The sequence below is a fragment of the Typopeltis vanoorti genome, chromosome 21, assembly GCF_054136105.1.
Source record: "Typopeltis vanoorti isolate ZY-2024b chromosome 21, IOZ_Tvanoo_1.0, whole genome shotgun sequence".
Classification (NCBI taxonomy): domain Eukaryota; kingdom Metazoa; phylum Arthropoda; class Arachnida; order Uropygi; family Thelyphonidae; genus Typopeltis; species Typopeltis vanoorti.
The window spans coordinates 25158459-25186066 of NC_143569.1; the positions used below are offsets into that span (position 1 = coordinate 25158459).

Genomic DNA, 27608 nt, shown 5'->3' on the forward strand with positions numbered 1-27608 from the left:
ATATTTAAGGGCACCTGATCTCAAATCTATTCAATACATCCATCCATCCAAAAAACTCACATCCATTTTTTCTATATAGCCTGTATATTAAATCATTTGCTTTCATACTCTTCTTTCTTCACTCATTACTATCATATCTCAGTAATAAACTAACTTCTTTTTTACTATCTCACTTTTCTTTCTTGCTTCTTCCATCATGATTTTCATATCTTCTCTCCTACTATGTTTATCACTACCTATATCGAGCGATAAGGTCCAACAAGCACCACCATCTCTTTCATTTTTCTTTTCTGTTTCTCTGTTGCCTTTGTCACATTCTTTATTTTAGCTAATGGAAAGCTCAATGTGGTGACTCTGTTGTCAAGCACAATTTAATTATTGAATCACCATACCATATGACCTCTTTTTTCTTATATTTTAATTGACTCGTTATTATCCTTATTCATTGATAACTTATGAATTTTTGTACTATCTATCCTGTTATTGCTCTCCTTAGTTTTCTTTTCCTGTCTTAATTCTTGTAAACAGTTGTCTGCTTTCTCCAACTCTCAAGTCAATTTTCAAATAACTCTTTTTACTCTTGAAATTTTATAAGTTAATTTTTTTCCATTTATATCATCAATATGAAGGTTCTCGTGTTATTGTTACCCTTAGCTTTTGACATTGCTCTATTGTTCAGACAGGTTTTTGGTGACATTTTAAAAAACTATTTTAATTAAACAATATGTCTTAAAATATATTAGCAAATGTATGGAATACAATAAAATCAGTAAAAACATGCTAACTAATTTTAAAAAAATACTTAATAAATCAAAATATTGCTTATTTTACAGGAGCTTCAAATTACACGTTTGCACAATAGCCTTGATCCAGACATCATTTATTATTTCAACAGCTATTGTTGAAATAATAAACTGTTAGGCTCACTACAGATTACTTGAAGTTTGAAAACATTACAAATTCATAAAATATTTTCAATTGAGGTGATTTATTTACAATTTACTACCTGCAATTAATGGCTTTAATTGGTGTTTAACTGGTTTTCCTTTTCCAATTGGAGCATTGACATAATCTAAAAATTCTGCATCTGGATCACTAGAATATAAGTTTGCAATTTTACACGTATCAATTACTGAACCCCCACCAACAGCCAAGAATACATCATACTTGTCTTTTCTTGCAAATGCAACTGCTTCCTGAAAACTAAATAAAACATTAGCAATTCAAAAACAATTTTTGATATTATTTGGGGAAAAAAAAAAGTTTAAAACTGTATAACTCATAAAACTGTCTTTCAAAACTGCAGTAACTTGATACATCACAGAAAATAAAAGGCAAGTTATGATCATGGTACAGTAACTCTTACGATGAGTCATTTTTGTATAATAAACCAAACACAGATAAATTTATTTATACTAATATAAATACCGCAATACATGCCACATTAAGTAGAACAAATAATAGTTTAATTTAATCCTTTATCCAAGTGTGAGCAAACAAAGTTTGTGCCTGAAAATATCTTCAGGACTGAATATGGTGTTGTACTACCTTACTGGGGTAAGGTAGGTATCTTTCTCTTGGCTCTTTCTGACAGTCAGAATAAACTTAATTATAGTTTTTATAGTGTGAGACTGGTAAACAATAGCAGCTACACCACTCGTAGAACCAATGGCAAAAGATCCTAAAGGCAACAACAATAAAATGTGATTTTATACATTTTGTCCAGTGCAGTGCATGAGATGTAGTCTCATCAAATGGAAAAAGTTTATGGATGGAGAGAGAAAATGGAGACAGAACATGTAGTCAGGGCATATTTACAAAGAGCACATGATAGAAGAGCAGCTGAGCAAATGAAAGCAAGTAGAATTATGAGTACACTGAGCAGCACTAGGTATTCTAGTTGCAGGCATGAATTCTATGCTGTAGGTGTGGAATCAGAAGCTAATGGTGGGAATAGTCACCACTGGTTGGAGAGCAGATATGCTGACCATTTGGTCAACCAAGAGAGAATCAGCAGGGAATGGAAAAAGGCAAGACAAGTAATGGAGTATTCATGATTGAGCTCACAAAAATTTGTTCTCTAGAACACAGGTTCTTAAACTTTTTGTTTTCTCTGCAATCCCCCTTTTAAATAATCATGTAATCAGTGTAATTGAGCCTATGAAATCCCTATTTCATAGGGATTTCATAGGTTAAATGCATGAAAAATATTTCAGTACAAGGTAGGAGTGAAGAGAACAAGGAACTCACACCTGCAAGGATTAGGACTAATTTGTTCTGGTTAGTGAATGAGTGAAATGGACTGCCTGCATTAACTTTTTCACTGCTGAGAAAACAGAAACCAGCCAAGTTTCTCCTGCTGACTTATTTTCAAATTTTCTTTTAGACTATTTATTTTCAAATCATCAAATCAAATCAAAATATCAAAAAAAAAATCTTGAACATGGATTATGAAAATCCGTGCTTCTCTTCAGGTGAGGTATTTGAATATACACAGCAATGCCTAGTCAGAATTTTCTTCCTTAGCAAGAGGTTGGTTACCAGGTGATGCACTTCCCATTTCAATGTTTGCTTTCAGTGTATGGAAGTTTTGTGTATGGAAAATGTCTGTTATGAGAGTCAGTTGAAAATCTGTAAGTATTATGTTGTTTTTTGTTTTTTAAATTATACAGTGTCTGAGAATTTAAAACTATTATGCACAAGTGGTGAAAAAAAGAAATTTCTATACCACTTCAAGGTTGCAGACTTTCAGCAGACTGTCAAATGCTCCAATATTCTTATTGTATTCTATGACAATAGAGTTCCATTATTGGCTGATTGGTCTGTCTTTCTTACTTGATGATATGGCACATGTTCTCACACATCATCAGGTAACACATCATCCAGATTTCTTCTGCTATGTGAACCATTTTCCTCCAGATAGCCAATGTGGACAGAGAAATGCTTCAGTTTAACTGAATTATATTCAAACTGGATGTCACTATGCCCCTGAAAGTCATGCATGTTTAAAAGTTGTTTTGGCAGCGAGTTTTTAATGCAAAAGGGTGCTTGAGAATACTGAAGCTCAGCAAGAACATTCTTTATAAACTGCTTGAGATTAGCAATGAAAAGATTAATGAAGTGTACCGTCATGAATGAGTTTGAGAAAATTATGACACTTTTATTTACCTGGTCTACACAAGAGGTCCTAAGACCTCCAAATGCAACAGAGCCATGTCTGAGCAAGTGGTTAAGGAGAAAGAAGGAATCTAGGAGCAAAGAGAACAAGGAACTCATACCTGCAAGGATTAGGACTAATTTGTTCTGGTTAGTGAATGAGTGAAATGGACTGCCTGTATTAACTTTTTCACTGCTGAGAAAACAGAAGTGAAAAACAACAGAGCCATGTCTGGAGCTGGACTGTGAATGGATGTTGGCCAGTGGCTGCCATAGTTTTTAGATGATTAGAGGAAAGCAGATGAATGGTAGTGGCTAGTTCAGTGGAGCAACATCCACGTAAATACATATAAAAAAGGAATAATGCAGAAATAGAGTGCACATGAGAAAGTGATAGGAGGGAGTAGTAAGAATTTTTTTTTTCCCAATTGGGTTATAAAGCATATTATACTTGACAAGAAATTATATTCTTGTTTTCATCCTAATCCAAGATCTTGTTTTGATCCTTATCCATAAGCAAAGTTTATGTGTAAAGTATCTTCACGAATCATCTATTTGTATGTAGAGGCTGTTGCTTTCTCACCAATAGCCTTAATATCCCATAAGGCAAAGTACATATCCTTGGTATCTTCCAAGGAAGATTCTAAGGTTGAATCAATGTATTTCCTGGGTCTGTCTCGTACTGATGAGAACTCAATAACTGATTTAAGTAGTGACCCTTCCCATAGCATGTAGCAATACACAAGTGTAACTTACAAGTGTTTAAGTGTTTAAACACTTAAACACGTATCTAAGAAGAGCTCCTGATTCAGATAAGTTATTCTAGGAATAATTAATTATATATGCGTAATTGTTTGAGTAAGAGTGGCTGTAAATGTTGTGCGCTACCGGTATTATTAGTGTGGGGGATTTTTCTTGCCTAAACTTAATTACAAAATCATTATTATTAGACCTAGTAACCTGCAGGGAAAAAAAAAAAAAAAAATGGCGGCAGCATTGTCATTCCATGATTTTAATTTGGATTTCAGTCGTTTCATTAAGTGTGAGGTCTGTTATATGTATTCCTTTGATTACATAAATGATTTGTGGATGTTTAGTGTGGATGGAAGAAGGGTGTGTGTGCGAAGCGTGACCTGAATGAGGAAGCGATGAATGCAAATATGAAATTGATGACAGAATGTGTTAGTAACGATTGTATCACGAGTGCACGTTTGAAAGAGGATGGTGAGAAAGAGAGGCGAAAAAATGTTAAAAAATCAGGAAAAAAGAAAAAGAGCGATTTGAAAACCGTAACGGATGTTAAAAGGGACGAAAGTGAGGTGAGAGTGGTGGAAAGAAATGAAATTGAGAGAACGAATAAAAGTAGAAAGGGCGTGACACAGAAATCGCAAGTGAAAAAAATCGAAAGAATAAATGATAGCGAAAAAAGAATGAATGATGGCGAAAGTTGGATGTATGTTGGACTGAAAGTACTGAAACAAAGAAAGATGAATGAGAGTAAAAGTGAGAAGAATGAATGAGAGGGAAAGTGAGAAGATGGGGGGGGGTCGAGAGCTAGAAAGTCAGCAAGATATAATAATAGAGAGATGTGTCGTGAGATTCGGAAAGTGAATTGGATTGGATGAGGTAAGAAATGAAATGGATGCAGAATGAAATTAAGAGAATTCAGGTCAAACGTATTAAAATAAATCATGATGGCATGAAAGAGTTAACGAAAGATGAGCGAATGGTGTTGTATGGTGACTCCATTATTAAAGGTGTGCTAGAGGATAAAATGCACAAAGTATGTTTTCCAGGTGGTAAAATGAGTACAGTGATTGAGGCATTGGATATGAGGCGGAAGTGAGCAAAAGAGTTAATTGTATTAATTAGTACAAATGACTTGAGAGAGAACAAAGAGCATGTCAGAATGAATGTCAGGAGGCTGCTTGGAAAGGTAAAAGAGAATAGTGTGACAGGAAGGGTAGTCAGTGTGTTGCCTAGGTATGATTGTGGTGAAATGAGGCGGAGAGTAAGGATTATGAATGATATTCTGGCTGAAATGTGTGAGGAGATGGGAGTACAGTTTGCCAATGTGCGGAATGAGTTTGAGGGACGAAGTGAGCTGTATGGGAGCGATGGACTGCATTTGAGTGGTTATGGTATGAGTCACTTAGAGAGACTGCTGCTGGAAGGTAGAGAAGTGAACAGAGAGAATGAATCAGATCGAGAGGAGAGTGATGTGGAAGAGCAGGAGAGTAAGACAGGAGAGATTGAAGAAGTGGAAATGAATGGGGAAGTGAGTGGTATGAGTATAGAAAATGAGAGAATGGATGTGCAAGAGGAACAGGGAAACGGGGAGGCTCAGGGTGGATAGGGGTACACAGCATGAGAAAGGTGGATGCTCCAAGAGGAGGTGAGAGCATGTGTAGGCAGGAAAGAAATGGGATGACCAGGGATCAAGAGGAAACAGATGAAATTGAAAATGGTTCTAAAATGAAGAAGCAGAAAGGGAAATGGCCCCAGTTGAGCATGGAGAGATCACATCGAGTGAGTGGTATCAGTGGAACTAGCTGTAGATCCAGAAATGAGCTGTCATGCTTGTATACCAATGCTAGAAGTATAAGAAACAAGGCGGATGAAATGGTTGCACTAATTGCGTCTGTTCGCACAAAGATTGTTGGAATAAGTGAGACATGGTTAGATGAGGATGACATCCTGACAGGAATAGAGATGGAAGGGTATGATGTGTTTCGTGAGGATAGAAGGGGTAAAAAGGGAGGGGGAGTGCTATTGATGATAGAGAAAGAGTTATGTCCATACAAGGTAGGGATGCAAGAGGGAAATAGGGCCAGTGGTTTTTGAGGCAGTATGGTGTGAGATAGAGGTGAATAGAATCAAATACTTGGTGGGATGTTGTTATAGACCTGGTAATGTGGATGGTGGTGATAGTGAAATGTATCGTCAAATAAACCAAGCAAATAAGAAAAGAGTGATCATTATGGGAGATTTTAATTAATGCAATATAGACTGGAATGAAGATATAGCAACTGGAAGTAAAAAAAATGAGTCTCTTGAGTTTTTGAGGGATAACTACCTCAGACAGTATGTAACAGAGGCCACACGAGGATTAAGGGTCTTGGATTTGGTCACCTCATTAGAGGATGTAATTATAAATGAGGTGTCAAATCATCCACCAATTGGTGAAAGTGACCATGAGGTGATTACCTGGGTGGTTGCCAGCAGTGCAAGGACCCCTGTGAAAAAAGGGTATATGTGGAAGTACAAGGGGAGATGATTATGAAGAGCTCAGGAGACAGCTTGCGGGTGTAGCATGGAATGAGGAGTTAGCTGAAAAGAGATCAATGCAGCTTGGGGAATTTTCAAAAACTATTTAGTAGATGCAATGTCCAAATGTATTCCAAGGGTGAGAAGGTTAAGTAAGGTAGGTGTGAGATGGATGAATAAAGAGATTAAGCATGCGATATAGAGAAAAAGGGCATTGTGGAGGCAGCATAAGAGAAGTGGAAATAACCAATTTCATTAGGTCTACAAAGACCAAGCAAGGAGGATGATTTAGTTGGTGAGAGTAGCTAAAGAGAGGTATGAACAGCAGTTAGCTAATGAAGCCAAAAAGATCCTAGGGAATTCTTTCGATATGTAGCCAGCAAAAGAAGGAATGATTATGGAAGGATGACATTGATTGGAGGAAATGGTATAAAGACAGCTGTTGCAGAATGTGTGGTGGAGATACTTAATGAGCAGTTCATAAAGATCTTTCAATCTTGTGATTGTGACTTCATGGAGAGATTAAGAGCAGTTGATGAGAGACTGATGGAGGAGAGACTGACTGTAAGTGAGCAAGAGGTGTTTGGGGAGTTGAGTAAACTAAATGTAAATAAGGCTGTGGGACTTGATAATATATCACCGCGTGTTCTGAAGGAATGTGCCAGGGAGTTGACACCTGCCTTGACATATTTTTTTAATACGAATCTTGCACTTGGTCAAGTCCCTAAAGAGTGGAAGGAGGGCAAGATTGTGCCACTTCATAAAAGAGGTGATCGAACTCAAGCATCAAACTATAGGCCTATCTGTGTGTCAGGTGTTGTGGTTAAGTTGTTGGAGAAGCTTGTGAGAACTAGGATCCAGAGTTGGGTTGACAACAATGGTATAATCTTTGATGGACAGCATGGATTTGCTAAAGGGAGGTCGTGTTTTAGTAATCTACTTACTTATTACAATAAAGTGTTACAATTACCAACTGGGTGTTGAGGCTAGCTGGTGAACGGACGTGTTATCGGAGAGCTCCTGAGAGATTTGTGTTTTTTGTTGATTTATTGGTGTTTTGGATTCAATTTAATGGCCTTAAGTGTTTAATTTTGGTATATTATTGGAGCTTTATTAGCGCGGTTAGTGTACTAAAGTGTTTTATAACAAAATCTATGTCGGGAAGTCGCCGCTAGATGAATTCGTAATGTGTAGTGTTCGTGCAAGCTCCAGATAAGATAAGTATCATTTTCAGTTATCGATACAAATTACTTAATATTGTGTAGTTTTGTTTTGTTTGCCTTGCGTATTTTAGTGCGTCTATTTTTGGTGTGTTATAACGTATAATTTGACAAAACACGTTACAGATAACTATGGCACCTGTGCGAAGGAAAATGGCGGCCAGTAATGAAGGTTCACCATCGTTATCAAAGAACGGTAGCATAAAAGAAATGAGTCAGTGTACTAGCTGTGAAATGTACGCTTTGCGGAGTGCGGTCGGAGTGTGGTTAGATGATAATAAAGGATTGAATGTGTGTAGAAAATGTAGGGAGAATGCGGAATTGAAGTGTATTTCGGATCGTGAGTGTGATATTTTTGTCAACCTTCAGAATGAAGGAAATAGGGATATGACAAGAAACGGCAAGGTTGTATATGAAAATTGTGAGAGTGTGAATGTAGAAAGTGTGAATGATAGTATAAATGGTTTCTCAGAGAACAAAAAAGATGAGATAGATGCATTGAGTGAGATCGCGTTGTTGAATAGTGCGATACAAAGAGCAAAACAGCAGCTAGAGTGCATGAACAAAAGTAGACTGAATGAACCAACCAATAATAAAAGGTATGACAGGAAAAATAGACGTATGAATGTGAACATGAACAAAATGAAGGATAGAGTGCTGTATGGAGACTCGTTAGTACGAGGTGTGTTAGTAGAGGATTTGACAAAATCGTACCAATCTGGTGTGACCATAAAGGACGTAACTGCGTCGATTAGAGAGCAAAAGGAAAGGGTGAAAGAAATGATTGTTGTGGCAGGTACGAATGATTTGAAAGGAGATAAAATGGAAATGATAGAAGACCTGAATGAATTGTTTGAGGTAGCAAAAGAAAAGAGTGAGAGAGTTAGAATGATTAGTTTTTTGCTACGGTATGACAGTGAAATGTTTAAAAGGAGGGCTATAATTGCAAATGACTTTATGTGTGGGTTATGTATGACGAGTGGTGTGGAATTTGTGGATGTGTGGAGTGAGTTTGATGGGCGAAAGGATCTATATAAGATGGATGGCTTGCATTTGAATGGTTACGGTGTAAGAAGACTTGAGAAAGTGTTGCTGAATGTAGTGGATGTGCAAATTCAGGGAAACTAGATTTGTTAGGGGGGGGGGGGAGTAGAGATACAGTCCTCATGGAGGCAGTTGAATGTAAGAATGAATATAATATGCCAGAGCAAATAAGGACAACAAATCTGAGTGGGATAGTTAATATAAGGCATCAAGGTAGGGTTAGGGCTAATGGGGGTCATAAATTCATGTACCATGGTTGGCACTTCCAGACCACAGGTTATAGGTATTAGTGAAACATGGCTGACTGTAGATGATATAACTAGTGGGATTGAATGTGATGGGTATAGTGTGTTCAGGAATGACAGAGAGAATAAAATGGGGGGAGGAGTATTGTTGATGATAGCTGATGAGCTCCAGCCAAGGAGAATAGAAGTTGAATTGCAGGATAGAGAAAAGAGCACATTTGAGGCCATTTGGTGTGAGATTGTGGCTAGCAGAACTAAATATACAATTGGGTGCTGCTATAGACCAGGTGATGGAAAAGATGGTGGTGACAGTATGCACAAGCAAATAGAAGAAATGGGTGGAAGGAGGGTGATTATTATGGGAGATTTCAACTATGGTCGCATTGATTGGAGTGAGCAGAGGACACACGGGAGGAAGGAACTGGATTTTATGCGGTTATTAAGGGATAACTATCTGTGACAGCATGTAATGGAAAATACTAGGGGTCAGCGAGTGCTTGACCTAGTAGTTACATCTGAGGATTTGGCTGTAACAAATATGACCACATTGCCACCAATCGGTGAGAGTGATCATAGGGTCTTAACTTAGGAGGTGGCTAAAGGTGCAGAATTTTCAATTAAGACAGGGTATATGTGGAATTATCGGTTCGGAAAGTATGACAAGCTTAGGAGTTTGATTGGTTCAGTGCCATGGGATGTACAACTGCAAGGACTAGAAGTTGATAGTGCATGGGAGGTAGTTAAGAAGTGCTTGCATGAAGCAATGGCTGACTGTATACCTAGAGTCCGAATAATAAATCAAGTAGGGGTTAAATGGATGAATAACACCAGTAAGCTTGAGTTGCAAAAAAAGAAACAACTATTGAAGGAATTTAAGGAGAAGGGTGACCGGCAGGCACATGAACGGTATAAAGCGCAGGCCAGAAGGGTGACGAGTGTGGTAAGAAAAGCAAAAAAGGATTACGAAAGAACATTGGCCATGCAGGCTAAAGAGAATCCTAAACAGTTTTTTAGATATGTAGCAAGTAAAAGGAAAAATGTACATGGCAGATTGATTTTAAAGAATGCCGATGGTAGGGAGGTAACTGAATCAGTTGAGATAGTTGAGTTACTGAGTGAGCACTTTGCAAAAGTATATCATCCAGGTGGTGACATTGCAGAAACGAATAAACCAGTAGATTATACGGGAATTGTGGTTAATGAAGTGGAGGTGAGTAGTCTATTGCATAACCTCAATGTCAATACATCTGTGGGATTGGATGGTATACCAGCTCGTGTTGTACGAGAAGCAGCTAAAGAATTGTCAGTACCCTTGACCATTTTGTTTAATTTGAGTCTCGGGTCTGGGTTAGTCCCGAGCGGGTGGAAAGAGGGGAAAATAGTTCCACTGCATAAAGGTGGTTCCAAGACTGCTGTTGTAAATTACCGACCGATTAGCATATCAGGAATCATTGTCAAGGTCTTAGAGAAAATAGTCAAGAGGAAAATACAAGATTGGATAGAAGAAAATGGGATACTGTATCGGGGACAGCATGGTTTTGTGAAGGGTAGGTCATGCCTCAGTAACTTGCTCACGTATTATAACACAGTGACGGCTGAACTGGATAAGGGTAATGGGTTTACGGTGATTCTACTGGACCTTGCCAAGGCCTTTGACAGGATTCCACATGGAATTCTAATCAGTAAATTGCAGCATATAGGAATGGACATAGGGTTGGTGAGATGGATAGGAGGGTGGTTGACGGAGAGATATCAGAGAGTGGTTTACTCGGGAGTAGAGTCCACAAGACGGCCTGTGACTAGTGGTGTGCCACAAGGATCTGTTCTTGGACCACTGCTGTTTAATTTGTTCATAAATGATATAGGAAATGATCTGAGAGGAACAGTTCATTTGTTTGCGGATGATGCGAAGTTGGGTAGGGCAATAGTGAATGCAGATGACGTCAAAATTTTGCAGGATAATTTGGATAGATTGGAGGTCTGGGCTAAGGAGAATGGATGTCAGTGTAATGTGGCAAAATATACGGTTATGCATTTTGGGGTGAAAAGATTGGCGGCAGTTTACTGCATTGGTGGAACCCTGCTCCAGGAAATTGATGAGGCACGAGATTTAGGAGTGTTGGTAGATAAGGAATTGAAATTTAGGGGACACATTGCAAAAGTGACCAAAACAGCTCATCAAATCACTTGGTTGCTGAAGAATACGTTGACAAGCAGAGACAAGCAGGTTATTGTTCCTCTGTATCGAGCCTTAATAAGACCCCATCTAGACTACTGTGCTCAGATTTGGTCACCTAGGTTTCTTCTTGATGGGGAGGAGGTGGAGAGGATCCAGAGGCGAGTGACCAAGATGATAGCAGGTCTGTGGAATGAACCGTATGAGAACAGGTTGAGGATTTGTGGGTTGCAAAAATTGGTTGATAGGCGGAGAAGGGGAGATATGATTGAGACATTCAAATTACTGAAGGGTTTCTATAAAATTAATTCAGAAGATATTTTTGAGAACAGGGCTGGTTGTGGGAGGACTAGGGGACATCCATGGAAACTGGGCAAAAGTGTGGTTAGTAAAGGTGTTAGAGCTGGGTTCTTTACTTTTAGAGTAGTGAATGAGTGAAATGCGCTCCCTGAGTCTGTGGTGGATGCTGTGACAGTGAATGAGTTTAAAGCGAGGTATGATAGATACTGTATGAATGTGAAATAGTTGTGATGAATATGATTTGGGGCCTCCCTCGATGAGTCTAATGACTCCCTGGAGTTGCCCGTAATAATAGTAGTAATAATAGTAGTAAAAAAAGTGACTGCTTCCTCGGACAGAGGAGAAGGATACACAGTAATATACTTGGATTTCGCAAAAGCTTTTGATAAAGTACCTCATGATAAGTTGACAGTCAAACTAGAGCAGATGGGGTTGGATATTAGATTAGTGCATTGGATTGGAGACTGGCTATCTGATAAGTATCAAGTTGTGTATGGGGGTGCAATATCCAGAAAAAGGAAAGTCACTAGTGGAGTGCCTCAGGGATCTGTTTTAGGGCCATTACTATTTAACTTGTAAATTAATGATATTGGCGAAGATTTGGATGGAGATATTCGGTTGTTTGCAGATGATGCAAAGTTGGGACGAACCATAAAGAGTAGTGAAGATGTTGTGGCCTTATAGGAAGACTTGAATAAATTGAGTGGTTGGGCACGGAAATGGGGATGGGAGTTCAATGTTGCAAAATGTAAGGTTTCAAAATTTGGAAAACAAAGATGGGATGCAGAATTTATGCTTGGTGAGAATATATTGCTGGAGGTAGAGGAAATAAGAGATCTCGGGGTGATAGTGGATAAGGATCTAAAATTTAGGGGACACATCGCCAAAATTGTGAAACCAACACAAAGACTTCTGGGAATGATGCGGAGGACACTGACGTGTAGAAGTAGAGAAATTCTTGTTCCATTGTATAAGGCTTTGATTAGGCCACACATGGACTATTGTGCCCAGATTTGGTCACCCGGTTTTCAGAAGGATGAAGAGGTGTTGGAAAGGGTCCAAAGGCAACTGACTAAGGTAGTTTGTGACCTCTGGAATATTGAGTATGAAGAAAGATTGAAAAAATGTAATTTACAGAGTCTGGTGGAGAGAAAGAAGAGGGGAGATATGATAGAGACCTACAAGTTGGTAAGTGGTTGTTATAAGATCAATTGTAGAGAAGTTCTACAGAGAATAGTGGGAGATCATGGGAGAACCAGAGGTCATCCCTGGAAACTGTATAAAGAGGGTGTGAGTAGGGGAGTGAGAGGCAGGTTTTTTTTCGTGCAGAGTTGTGAATGATTGGAATGCCTTGCCTGAGAGTGTGGTGTCTGCAAGTAGTTTGAGTGTGTTTAAGACACAGTATGATGAGATGTGTGTGTGATAAAAGGGCCTCCCAGATGAGTCTTTGACTCCATGAGGACTTGAGAAATAATAATAATAATAAAACATACCAAGAAAGTATATTCTTAGTTTAATCCTTTATCCAAGTGTATGCAAATAAAGTTTGCACCTGAAGTATTTTCAGGACTGAGGAAACTCATATATAGAGGGTAATGACTTCACATCACTTGCCTTAGTATCCCATAATGCAAAGCACATATCCTTATGGACATGTATAATGCTATTGTTAGATCTTGAATGAGGAATTTTCATTAAAAAAATTATTTCATTTAAGATTTATCAAGAATAAAATAACTACCATGAAATACTTGTACTATAGTAAGGAAACAAATTTTAAAAATGGAGCATAAATGAATAACTTTAATGTGAAGTACAAAAAAAAAATGAAATTTGTTTCTCTAAATAGAAATTCTGTTTTATAAATTGTAGCGATCAAAATGTATTCTATGTGAAATGTATCCAGTGTAAACAAAAGTCCAAAGGTCGCGTGCTAGCCACCCAATTTAGCGTGATGCCTGAGGCGAAGGCTTACGTGGAAAGCAAATTGAGCTCGCATTTCCCGAAAAGAGCGCTCCTCGAGGAGAAGAGTTATGACGAAACAGCTTAAGGGCACAAGGGAAAGTGCTGTGTGAAGATTTCTGCAGCGAAAAAGAGGGCGCAACAGAGATAGAATAATTAAGGATTCGCGTGTTGGATTCAGAATGAAGAGAAATTAAAGTGATTAATACTAACTTCAGAATCCACCATATCAAAGGCTACATTTGTAGATATTATTTTATGTAAATCTCTTATTATAAACTATTATTCATATAATTACCTTTGAGTTTTTTTATTTAATTAATTAATCTAGGATATGTATTAATAATGGAAAGGACTCTGTATAAAAATAACGTTCAGATTATTTTATTTATTCCTATATTGATAGTAGAAGAATTTATGTTCATCATATTTAATTATATATTATTTGAATTAAAAAATATCCTTTTATTTAGTTTCTGTATGTAAAGGTATAATGTTATGTAATGCTTATGTACTGCTCTAATTGTTGTCATGGAGACAGAGTTAAAAATAGAAGCCACGAGTGTTGTAGCGCGTAAGTTATGGAATGTGATATGGAATTGATATGAACTAGACAGTGAGAACAAATTTTGGGGGGAAAACAGAGTGAAAATATATAAACGGAAAGCGAGAGTAAAAACAAGAGCAGCAGCAGTTGGTCGGCAGAGTCAGCACTAGAACTAGGGACTGAGCACAATTGGAGCACTCAGCACAGTAATGGCACTGAGAACAGTACAATAGAGATGAGGAAATAATTTATTGGCAGCACGGAGTTAAATAAGAGGTTGTAGTACAAAGAATTAAGTGCTGTGATCAGATTACAAAGGATCGAAATGTAAATTGACAACTCAGAATATTGATATGGAATTCTGAAGTTAATGTTGTATTCCAGAGTTTTCAAGGAAGATTAGTAGAAAGCTGATTCTATTGTAAAGTAGTATATGGGGAATAAGTAGATTTTCTAGTAATGCCAGGAGTATCCGGAATAAGGGAGAGGAATTGGTGGCGCAGATAGCATCAGCCTGGCCAAAAATTATTGCGATCACTGAGACGTGGTTGACAGAAGGGGATACAAAAACAGGAATAGAAGTCGCTGGGTATAGCATTTTTCGTCAGGATAGGAGGGGAAAGCGTGGTGGTGGGGTGCTGCTTATGATAAGTGATGACCTATGTCCTCTAAGAGTGGAGAATTTGGAAGGAAGTGAGACAAATGATTTTGAGAGTGTATGGTGTGAGGTGGAGGTAGGCAAGACAGGATATTTAGTGGGGTGTTGCTACAGACCCAGGAGCACAGAGGATGGGGACCAGGAGATGTTTAGACAGCTAAGTTTGGCAAGTGCAAGAAGAATGATTGTTATGGGAGATTTTAACTTCAGTAGTATAAATTGGAGAGAGGAAGATGCATGTAACAATAGGGGAATGGAATTTCTAGAATTCTTGAGGGGCAAATGTCTTAGGCAACATGTAACAGAGGGAACAAGAGGTTCAAAAATTTTGGATTTGGTTATAGCATCAGAAGAGTTGATAATAACTGAGTTGACGTCTCTCCCACCAGTTGGAGAGAGTGACCATATGGTGTTGACATGGAAAATGAATAGACATGCAGGAGTATCAAAGAGACAGGAACTTATGTGGAATTATAAGGCAGGTGATTATAATAGTCTTAGACGTCAACTTCGGGAAGTTTCATGGAGGGAGGAATTGGACGGCCGGGATATCACCAGTGCGTGGGAAATTGTGAAAGAATATTTGTTATCAGCAATGGTAAGTTGTATACCACGAGTGAAGAAGAGGGCACAATTTGGAGTAAAGTGGATGACAAACAACATTAAACAGGAACTGCATGCGAAAAAGAGGCTATGGAAGAGATATAAGGAGACAGGTGAAGAGAGGATGGGTGAAGAATATAAGACACAGGCCAGAAGAGTGACTCGTGTGGTAAGGAAAGCGAAACTGGAATATGAGAGGAGATTGGCCCTAAGATCCAAAGAAAATCCTAGGGAATTTTTTAGCTATGTGGCCAGTAGGAGGAGAAATGACTGTGGAAGAATGATATTGTGGGATAAAAATGGGAATAGAGTGACTGATGCAGAGGACATAGTGGAATTGTTCAATGAACACTTTATTGGAGTATTTCATCCTAGAGGAGTCAGTTTTAATGCTAGAGGGATAGGACTGGTACGAGGTCTGGAGGTACAGGAGGAGAGTGTGTTTCAGATACTGAGTACTCTGGATGTCAGTAAAGCTGTGGGACTGGATGGTATTTCGCCACGAGTTTTGAGAGAATGTGCTAGCGAATTGACAATACCTTTAACGTGGCTTTACAATGAAAGCCTGGCTTTGGCAAAGGTGCCCAGGGAATGGAAGGAAGGTAAGATAGTGCCATTGCATAAGGGTGGTAACAGACTGGAAGTGTCTAATTATAGGCCAGTCTGTGTGTCATCAGTAGTTGTTAAGATCTTGGAGAAAGTAGTGAGGGACCATGTACAGCATTGGGCAGATGAGGGTAATGTTATCTGTGAGAATCAACATGGATTTGTGAAAGGACGCTCTTGTTTTAGCAATATGCTAGCCTTTTATAATAAAGTTACAAGAGCATTAGATGAGGGAAAGGCATATACTGCAATTTTCTAAGACTTGGCGAAGGCATTTGACAGGGTGCCACATGATAAGCTGATATTTAAGTTGCAGCACATGGGTCTGGATGTCAGATTGGTCAACTGGATTCAGGATTGGCTGTCTGATAGGTATCAGAGAGTTGTGTATGGTGGAGCAGTTTCCAGGAGGCAGAGGGTTACAAGTGGGGTCCCACAGGGCTCAGTACTAGGACCTATATTGTTTAACCTTTATATCAATGACATAGCCAGTGGATTGCAGGGGGATATTCAGTTGTTTGCGGATGATGCGAAGCTGGGAAGGATTATTAGTAATAGCGCAGATGTGGTAGCCCTGCAAGAGGATTTAAATAAGCTAGATAGATGGGCAAATGAATGGGGGTATCAGTTTAATGCAGCAAAATGTAAGGTCTTGAGGTTTGGGAAACATCGATGGGATGCTGCATACTCTATGGGAGGAGTTATACTGGAGGAAGTAGGGGAGACAAGAGATCTGGGGTTGATGATTGATAGAAACCTGAAGTTTAGGGGACATATTGCAAAGGTGGTGAAGGTAACACAGAGGATTGCTGCTATTATGAGAAGGACGCTGACCTGCAGAGATAAGAGGGTTATCATTCCGTTGTATAAGTCTCTGATCAGACCACACTTGGACTATTGTTCTCAGATTTGGTCCCCAGGATTTGAAGGGGATAAATTAACTGTGGAAAGGATACAAAGACGGATGACAAAGATGGTTTCAGGACTGTACAAGGATAGTTATGAGGATCGGCTGAGAGAATGTGGACTGCAGAGTTTGGTGGATAGAAGGAGAGGTGATATGATTGAGACTTTTAAACTGTTGAGAGGTGGTTACAGGGTTGACACTGGGGAGTTCTTTCGCTTGGTTGATCGGCGGGAAGGAGTGATGACAAGAGGCCATCCCTGGAAGTTACGAAAGGAAACTGTGAGCAAGAGGGTAAGGAGTGGTTTCTTTGTGTGGAGGGTGGTTGAGCTGTGGAATGCATTGCCTGATGGAGTGGTGGGAGCGAGAACGGTCAGTGACTTTAAAGAGTGGTATGATAAACTTTGTGTTTCTCAGGGGGGGACCTCCCCTCGATGAGTCTTGACAGACTTTATGTCTTAGGAAGGACCTCCCTCGATGAGTCTTTTGACTCCTTGGAGGCCTGAATAATAATAATAAAAAAAATAAAATGTGTCTGCCTATGTGATGTGCTGAAATTAAAGATTAAGTTAATTTAAAGAAGATTACTTTGGAAATGTGTAGCTCCAGTGTGATAATTAACTAAAGTTTTAAGTGTGCCTCAGTGAATAATATGTGCAAAGGTTTATTCCGGTAAGAACAGTTGTACTTTATAGCATTTCAGAGTGAAGTTATAAGAATTATCTCCTTCTGTTAAATCCTAACATTAACTGTGGTGTTTATGCTGAAATTAGTCGAAGCTATCAGGTTAATAGTCTTCCCCCCCCCCCCCTTAAGGTGATAGCTATCTCTTGACTGAGCTATGTGATTTCTGACTAAGGGATAGATTAAGAATACTATTGTTAAAATATTTGCTGTGAATTTGCAGTGTTAAAGAACTTTAGAACTATCTTTGCTTAAGGAGAAATTAGATTTTGAAGCTCAGTGTTTAATACCAAGATTTGGGTGAATGTTATGTGTATTTGAACTGAATTAATTTTGCATTATCTTGTATCCAAAGTATGCTTATGTATATATTATATAACCTTGCATTAAATGTTTTGTTTTATTGATTTCAATTTATTGTTAGCCTGATTCTTTTCCACTGCACCGTTCATAAAATTATCGGACCTAGCAGGAACCTCAAATGTTAATGTAAAATCCGCCTATATATAAACATTAGACTGCTAAAGTTAATTAATATTTGATTACACTATTTTGCATAGACTAATCTGAATACAGGGTGGCACAGTATCATAGAAATTTCCCTATATTTGGATTAGTAATCAACATAAGATTAATTAACTTTAATAAGAACAACGTTAAAGCAAGATGGCGGATCAAAAGACAGGAAGGATGATCCAACAAAATGGCACAGTCGACAGGATGTGATTTCTCTAAAATAAAGTTAAGCAACTGAATAAATTTCGTGTGATAATAGCAGAAGAACTGATACCAGAAACCTTAAAAGTAAAATTAAGCAAATCACTATGAATTGGTTGTGAATCAGAGTCAGGCAAAGAAATAAGTGAATTTAGAATTGAAATTGTAGTTAAGAATTAAGTTTGATAGATTATTATGGCTGTTTCCTCAAGCTCAAAAATGGAGGATAGTTAATTTTTCCGTACAGTAAACCCACAACCGGTCTTTCCTCAATTTTCGGGCGAAGAATCTGATGATGTACTATCATTCTTCACTTATGTGGAAAAACTTAGGGAAATAGTTAACTGGACTGATTTCCAATTACTGATACTATTAAGAAGTAAATTAATTGGCAAGGCAAAAACTTTTTTGTTCTCATCTCTTGTGCTAAAAGAAACATTAGATTATCAAAAATTTAAGGATAACTTGATTTCTCAGTTCTCAAAATTAAGAAGTATTGGCCCAAATTTATGGAAGTTTCTTTATACAAAAAGATAAAGAAACTGTCACTGATTTTCACAATTGTTTGTTGACACTAGCCAACAGTTTAAACGTGACTAGTGAAGATAAACCTCACTTAGACTGAGCTGTATTTCAACAGTTCTGCCAAGGTGTTAGAACAGAATTAAGAGAAACAGCCTATAAGAAGAAAATTTCCACCTTAGAAGAGTGTCTCAAAAGTGTTAGGAGACTTTTATCCCTCATCCAGTGTAGGTCTTGTAAATGTTGTAAATACTGGTTGTTCCTTGAACCAATCTGAAGTTGAAAAGAAAATTAAGGATGAAAAAGGAAAGGGAAAGAATATTGGAGAAAGTCCAAGTAGTATTAATTGCATAACTGAAGGTAAACAGCAATTCGACAAAAGGCTGATGACAGAAGTGCAAACCCTAATTCACCAGGAAGTAAATAAGTTAAATCAGCCAATAATGGATAGTCTTAATGAGGTTGTGAGACAATTATCAGCTATTAATTTAAAGTCTCAAGAAGACCAAAACCCCACAACTGATAAAATTAATAAGATGATTAAACATGAAGTGCAAAATCAAAATCAACCCATTTTAGCTAGTATAGATAAGGTGATTCAAGGACTAGATAATGTTAAACAACAGATGTCTATTATCCCTCAACCTAAGACAGAGACAGAACATAGAGATCCTCCCAAATGTTATAATTGCAACAAAGTTGGACATTATGCCAGAATTGTTTCTATAACAAAGGAAACTACTCTAATAGTAGATGGGACTCAAAATTTGGACACATACTTCACAGAAAATATAATAGCGTTCAGAGACCCCCCAATTTAAGAGAACAAGTGATGAGAATTAGAGGAGATATCCTGGGCTCTAAATGTGACATCTTATTAGATACTGGATGCAATGCCTCTACCATCAGAATGGACTATTTCTTAACCTTAAAAAACAAGTTGTGGAATAGCACTGCCAAGCTGAGAGAACCTGTAAGGATCAATACTCTCTCAGACTCAAGCTTCATGGCTTATGAGAAACTACGCGCAAAGATTTACCTACCAGAATTTGGATTTTGTGTCTGGCAAGATTTGCTTGTTGTCCCTACTACATCCGACTTAAGCTCACACATTATTTTGGGAACAAATTTCTTAACAAAGTATCAATTCTCCTGTGATTTTTCCAAGAAGGAAGTATCCCTGATGAACAAGAAAAGATCTATCAGAAGAAATAGAAATCATAAATATGATGGAACTAGACAACAGACAAAGCAGTTTAAATTGCCATATGAAATGAAACCATCTACTGAGGAAAGGTCATCTGTAAGTCAATCAAACTAAAAAGGATGGTGATGTAAATTCTGATGTGCTTTATCAGACTGAAACACTACTAGACACTAATGAGCCATCACAACAACAAATATCCATGCCTAAATCAGATGTTGGCACTAATAATCAACTAATAGTTAAAGTAAATTTTGTCAAAGTAACTGTCTTATGTAGTGGAATTAGAAATTTGGAAAGTCAGTGGAGACACAAGGGAATGAGTAATCATAGAAGAAGGACTAAAGGAACAGATTACCAAGACGGTAGACAACTGAGGCTAGATGTTAGTGACAGAGAACAGAACTTCTGCCCTGAAAGGACATTATCACATTATAAGTGTAGCAATCAAAATTCTCCCTATGATAAAAACAACAAGAACTCAAGTGGAGAAATGCAGAGAGGTAAATACATAGACTGTGATGAGAAATTTAATGATGTTCAAACTAAGTACTACATAAGATCTCGGAAGGAGATCTTATGTAGTACTTAGATTACCTTCCGAGATAAGAAGTCAGTTTTCTCCACTCGAGAGTCTAGTGTGAAAAATTTTTCCTTAAAGAAAAATTTTTCAGAGGAAGAGTGAGCCATTGTTGGATTCTGAATGAAGAGAAATTAAAATTATTAATACTCCCTTCAGAATCCAACATAATCCACCATATCAAAGGCTACATTTGTAGATATTATTTAATGTAAATCTCTTATTGTAAACTATTATTCATATAATTATATTTCAGTTTTTTTTAATTAATTAATCTAGGATATGTATTAATAATGGAAAGGACTCTGTATAAAAATAACGTTCAGATTATTTTATTTATTCCTATATTAATAGTAGAAGAATTTGTGTTCATCTTATTTATTTATATATTATTTGAATTGAAAAATATCCTTTTATTTAGTTTCTGTATGTAAAGGTATAATGTTATGTAATGCTTATGCACTGCTCTAATTGTTGTCATGGAGATGGAGTTAAAAATAGAAATTGCGAGTGTAGTAACGCGTGAGTTATGGAATGTGATATGGAATTGATTTGAGCTAGACAGTGAGAACAAGTTTTAGTGGGAAAAAGGAGTGAAAATATATATAAACGGAAAGCAAGAGCAGTGGGTCGGCAGTCAGTCATAGCACTAGAACTAGGGAACCAGTGACTGAGTACAATTGGAGCACTCAGCACAGTAATGGCACTGAGAACAGTACAATAGAGATGAGGAAATAATTTATTGGCAGCACGGAGTTAAATAAGAGGTTGTAATACAAAGAATTAAGTGCTGTGATCACAGATTACAAAGGATCGAAATGTAAATTGACAACTCAGAATATTGATATGGAATTCTGAAGTTAATGTTGTATTCCAGAGCTTTCAAGGAAGATTAGTAGAAAGCTGATTCTATTGTAAAGTAGTATATGGGGAATAAGTAGATTTTCTAGTGCAAGTGTGTCTGCCTATGTGATGTGCTGAAATTAAAGATTAAGTTAATTTAAAGAAGATTACTTTGGAAATGTGTAGCTCCAGTGTGATAATTAACTAAAGTTTTAAGTGTGCCTCAGTGAATAATATGTGCAAAGGTTTATTCCGGTAAGAACAGTTGTACTTTATAGCATTTCAGAGTGAAGTTATAAGAATTATCTCCTTCTGTTAAATCCTAACATTAACTGTGGTGTTTATGCTGAAATTAGTCGAAGCTAGAAGGTTAATAGTCTTCCTCCCCCCCCTTAAGGTTATAGCTATCTCTTGACTGAGCTATGTGATTTCTGACTAAGGGATAGATTAAGAATACTATTGTTAAAATATTTGCTGTGAATTTGCAGTGTTAAAGAACTTTAGAACTATCTTTGCTTATTAAGGAGAAATTAGATTTTGAAGCTCAGTGTTTAATACCAAGAGTTGAGTGAATGTTATGTGTAGTTGAACTGAATTAATTTTGCATTATCTTGTATCCAAAGTATGCTTATGTATATATTATATAACCTTGCATTAAATGTTTTGTTTTATTGATGTCAATTTATTGTTAGCCTGATTCTTTTCCACTGCACCGTTCATAAAATTATCGGACCTAGCAGGAACCTCAAATGTTAATGTAAAATTTAGCCTATATATAAACATTAGACTGCAAAAGTTAATTAATATTTGATTACACTATTTTGCATAGACTAATCTGAATATAGGGTGGCACAGTATCATAGAAATTTCCCTATATTTGGATTAGTAATCACCATAAGATTAATTAACTTTAATAAGAATAACGTTAAAGCAAGATGGCGGATCAAAAGACAGGAAGGATGATCCAACACGTGGAGCTGCAAGCTCTCTTGAGTTTTGTTCCTGTTCTCGCTTGGACCTGGGGTTGCTGACCAATAGAAGAAATGATGGCGAGCTCTTCCCCGTGAATGCTTGATGGGTACCAGACGGGCAGTACACGAGATGTCGGCATCCACTGTTTCGGGCCGTCGATAGAATTCCTACTGGAATGAGGCAGCAGAAAGTTATTTCCCAAAGGCAGGAACGCTGACCATAGTGACCCACAAAGGATCGAGACGAACGCTAACATCGCTAAGTGCAGAGAAAAGCCTTATCGGATGACAACATGACTTCCACGTAGACGCAAACTGATGGAAGTGCAGAATCTTATCCAACAAAAGAAGACGGATCAGGCAGAGATGATAATCAGACACAGTGATGGTAACATACAGAACTTTCTTACTTATTTTTCAATAGTATTAGAAGGAAAGGCGAATCAGTTTCTAGTGGAAGGGAAATTATGGACAGATATTTAGGGAACTTTGAAAGACTGATATGCTTAGCAATTTATTGGTGTTTTCATTGGACTGGTTGTCTGAAAACTTATGCTCATGTGTGTGTGACCAAATTAATGTGAAAAGCTAGAATTGTAGATAGAATATGATTTGAAATTTTGTATTGTGAATGTTATGTGTATCATTGATTAACTTAGAGGCTAGAGTTGTTGATTATTTATTAGAATGTTCACTTGTATTTGCTAGTTTGATTTAGTGTTTAATAGATTAAATTCTTATGTGTATTTGAATCTAATCGTAAGTACTCTAAGATCCTAATAAACATGTTTTGTTATGTAAACCTGAGTGCTGTCTGAGCATGAGACCAACTTACTACTCATAAAATTTGAACCTATGCGAAAGGGAATAAGAAAGGGAAATTTAGAATGTTAGAGTCACAATTGCAAGCTAAGAATTCTACAGATGCTGTAGAACTTTAGTAAGATAAAATAGGCATTAAGATTCTGGGAAGGTCTCCCTGAACAAGGATTCTTCTGTCCTAGGACTCTGACTGGCGCAGCTTTAAAAAAAAACAAATTTGTCGGTGTCTGAAAAGGAGACGGCCCCAGAAAGAAGGTATAGTAAATTCACTCATAGTTGGTGGCTAATTTTCACTTTCAAAGGGAAATTACAAAAGGGTGATTCGGAGTTTAAGGTTAGAAATTTCTGGAAGGGATAGATCACAGTATTTGGAAGGAAATTACATTAAGGAAAGCTTTAAGATTTTTAGAGAAACAACGTCATAACACTATGAATTATGGGAAGGTTCAATACCCAGACTGGTTTTGCCCTTTAGTGAGGCCTCATCAGTTTCTTAGTATCCAACAACTATCTCTAATCCAAAGTATTTTAATAATAAGGTGTAAAACCTTTTGGCTACTCGTATATAGAAATATGCCTTCTGCATTAATTACCTCTGGGTCTGGCTCCCACTGATGACTCTTTCCAACAGTTTCTGGGTGAACAAACTCAATTAATGGAACCATTTCATTTGCCATGTTTCTGATACTTCTGACATTTGTATACAAGCATAACAGCTAATTCCTGGATCTATAACAAGTTTCACTGATAACACTTATTAGATGTGACTTCTACAAGCCATTTTTTTTTCCTTATTCATCAAAGAACTTTCTTGCAATCCAACTGTTTTCCCTAGATTCCAGGTCATCCTCTTCCCTTTTTGTCTACACACGCATTCACATCCTCTTGGAGCATCAGGCTTTCTCATGCTGCTCCCCTGTCCACCCTGAGTCTCCCCATTTCCCTGTTTGTCTTGCACAATTGTTCTCTCATTTTCTACACTCATGCTACCCACTTCTTCATTCATAAGCACTATCTTCAGTCTCTCCTTCCATACTCTCTCTCCCTTTCACATCGCTTTTTATCTGATCAGATTCATTCTCTATATTCATTACTCTCCCTTCCAGCTGCAGTATCTCCAAATGATTCACACCAAAACCATTCAAATGCAGTCCATCTGTATACAGTTCAATTTGTCCTTCAAACTCATTCCACACATTAACAAACTGCACTCCTTTCTCCTCACACATTTCTGCTAAAATATCATTCACAGTCTTTGCTTTCTGCCTCATCTCATCACTGTCATACTTGAGCAACACACTGACTGCCTTTCCTATCGCACTATTATCTTTTATCCTTCTCAACAACCTCCTACTATCCAATCTTATGTTTTCTTCCCACTCAAGTCATTTCTCCCTGTTACCATTACAAACTCTTTTGCTCGCTTACTCCTCATATCGTTCATTACCTCTTTTATACTGATATCATTCGTTTTTGTCTTCTTCACTCTTCCATTCTTATCCACAGTTTCTTCATTTCATCTCTTGCTTCATCTTCACCAACTCAGCTTTCAAATCTTACATCCTCTTTTCACTGTTATTCACTGTTTCTATTTTATATTCTATTTGTTTCTTTTTGTTACTGTTTCTATTTTATTCACACAAGCGTGTTTCACCATCAACGCTGCTTGCCACCTTACCATTAATTACACTCTGTTTTTCAACTTCTGCTACATTCATACCACTTTTGTCATTCTTACTACCATCGATTGTTTCATTCAACAGATTACTTTGCTTTTTTAAAACTTTTTTTACTTCTATTTCAGTGCTCTTTTGCAGAATTTCTCTTTGCTCTCAGACAAGCACTCATCCTTTTCATGGCTTTCTCACTACTAACATTTTCACTTACTGATATATTACCACCCATTAAGTCCTCATTCAGATCACACCTCCCACACACCTTCCTTCAATCCATCTTAATTATCCATAATTTATCAACATAATCTAATGAATACATATAGCACACCTCACATTTCACGTAACGACTAAAATTAAAATTAAACTCATGAAAAGACAAAGCCACACCAGCATATTTCCTTCACTTGTTAATATACTGCACTCTAACGATTTTGTAAACAAACTAGCCCACATACTACAAACACTGCAAGCGCACAACTTCTACTGCAATGCTTACACATAAACACACACTTATTTACAATTACTTAGTCAAAAAATGTATCTGAACTAGGTAGCCCCTTCTTTATCCTTTCTTTGAAGCCTTCTTTGCACAAAGTTTCCAGTGAAACACCACCTGGTGACCAATGTTAAATCTATACCTCAGTCACTAAAAAACTTGGTAATATTTTTCATTCAAAATACTACTTCTCTCCTGCTCATCTCTTAAAACTTGATAAATCCCAAATCAAACCAACCATAGATTATTGTTCTCACATTTAGGGTAGTATGCCCAAAACCTCTAAGAATTCCTGGAAGTATACAGAAGAGGTTAATATGTCTAATAGGCAATTCCACTCTCACAGATTCCCCAGTCATAATATAGTTAACAAGAAATTATATTCTTGTTTTAATCCTTATCCAAGTTTAAGCAAAGTTTGCATGCAAAGTATCTTCACAAATAGTCTACTTGTATATAGAGGCCGTTGACTTTACATTAGTTACTTTAGTACATAATGCAAAGCACACTTGTGTATTTGCTGGAAGTTTTTCCACTTGATTATACTATAAATTAAAGATACCACGAAAGTATATTCTTGGTTTAATCCTTTATCCAAGTGTAAGTGAACAAAATTTGCATGGTTGGATGAGGATGACATTCTGACAGGAATAGAGATGGAAGGGTTGAATATAGAAAGGATAAAAAGGAAGTGCTATTGATGATAGAAAACGACTTATGTCCACACAAAGTAAAATGCAAGGTGGAAATAGTGGTGGTGGTTTTAAGGCAGTATGGTGTGAAATAGAGGTGAATAGAATGAAATACTTAGTCAGATATTGCTATAGATCAGGTAATGTGGATGGTGGTGACCAGGAAATGTATAAGCAAATTAGCCAAGCACAAGCAAATGGGAAAAGGATGATGAGAGTTTTTATTTTTCACTTGGTTAGACTCTAATAAGTTTAGTTTAATCCTTTATCCAAGTGTGAGCAAACAAAGTTTGCGCCTGAAAGTATCTTCAGGATGCTTGTTGTACTACCTTACTGGGGTAAGGTAGTACAACACCGGACAACTCGTTGCAAAGGCAGAGAAAGCTCTCATCACTCCTATCTCAGTATCTCCCATAATGCAAAGTACATCTCCTTGGGGATATGTGTAATGCTATGCATTAAGGCAAGGGCCACTACCCATACCAGTTTCAACCTTTATTGAGGTCTCGTCAGTGGGAGCTAGCCCCAGTAGTGGAGACACCAGGCAGAAGCAATGAGAGGTCATCCCAACCTATAGGAGTTGCCAAGGGGTGTACAACCTTATTATTAAATTACTCCGGATTCAGAGAAAGATTTTGAGAGTTTATTTTTCACCTTGGTTAGACTATAATAAGTTTAGTTTAATCCTTTATTCAAGTGTGAGCAAACAAAAACTTATTAAACTAAACTTATTATATATATAAATATATATATATATATATATATATATATATATATATATATATATATATATATATATATATATATATATATATGTAGAAATACAATAGAACAAATAATCTCCTACAAAAGACCACAGAAATTCCATGGAATACACGGCTCTCCATCCGCTCTTTACACCCACTCATTCCAAGGTTATATGGCCTCCCAAAGGTACACAAAGAAAACTATCCACTGAGACCTATAGTAGACAGCATTGACTCACCCACATACAGGTTATCCAAATATTTGGCGTCATCATTAAAAGCTTATGCGGGAAAATCTTCTTCTTATATTAAAAACTCAACAGATTTTGTCTCTAAAATAAAGGACCTAAAACTAAAATCTTCTGATATCATGGTGAGCTTTGATGTGGTAGCACTCTTTACCAACGTTCCGACACAGGACGTTCTCCATATTTTAAAAAACAAGATTTCAAATAAAATGTTCTCTCTGTTATCTCACTGTGTAAACTCTGGCTATTTTGAATTCGAAGGAAAACTATACAAACAGGTCAAAGGATTAGCTATGGGAAGCCCGCTCTCTCCTGTGTTAGCCAACATTTTTTTCGAGGACTTTGAAGAAAAGGCGATCTCCTCTTTTACTTTAAAACCAAAAATTTGGCTTAGATATGTGGACGATATATTCCTCATATGGGAGCATGGTACTGAGAATCTTCACAAGTTTCTCGACCACTTAAACAACCGCCATCAAGATATAAAATTGACTATGGAGATTGAAGAAAATAGTTCCATCTGCTTCCTAGATGTTAAACTCACCAAGACGCCTGAATCAATTAAAGTCTCTATTTTTAGAAAGCCAACACACACAGACAGATATTTGCATGCGTCCTCCCACCACCATCCAGCACAAAAGTTGGGTATTATATCAACTCTAGCGAATCGTGCAAGATCTGTACTGTCAGATGAAGAAGAACTGAAAAAGGAACTACAA

The 27608-nt window shown here is 37.3% G+C and overlaps 1 protein-coding gene across 1 annotated transcript in view; it reads right to left on the reverse strand.

The window, feature by feature from the left end:
• Positions 1-27608, reverse strand: part of T3dh (Type III alcohol dehydrogenase) — a 238174-nt gene that overhangs the window by 108396 nt on the left and 102170 nt on the right. Inside the window, exon 6 of the mRNA XM_090411620.1 lies at positions 1007-1203. Coding sequence (XP_090267746.1) covers positions 1007-1203 — 197 coding nt within the window. The remainder of the gene's footprint in view (positions 1-1006; positions 1204-27608) is intronic.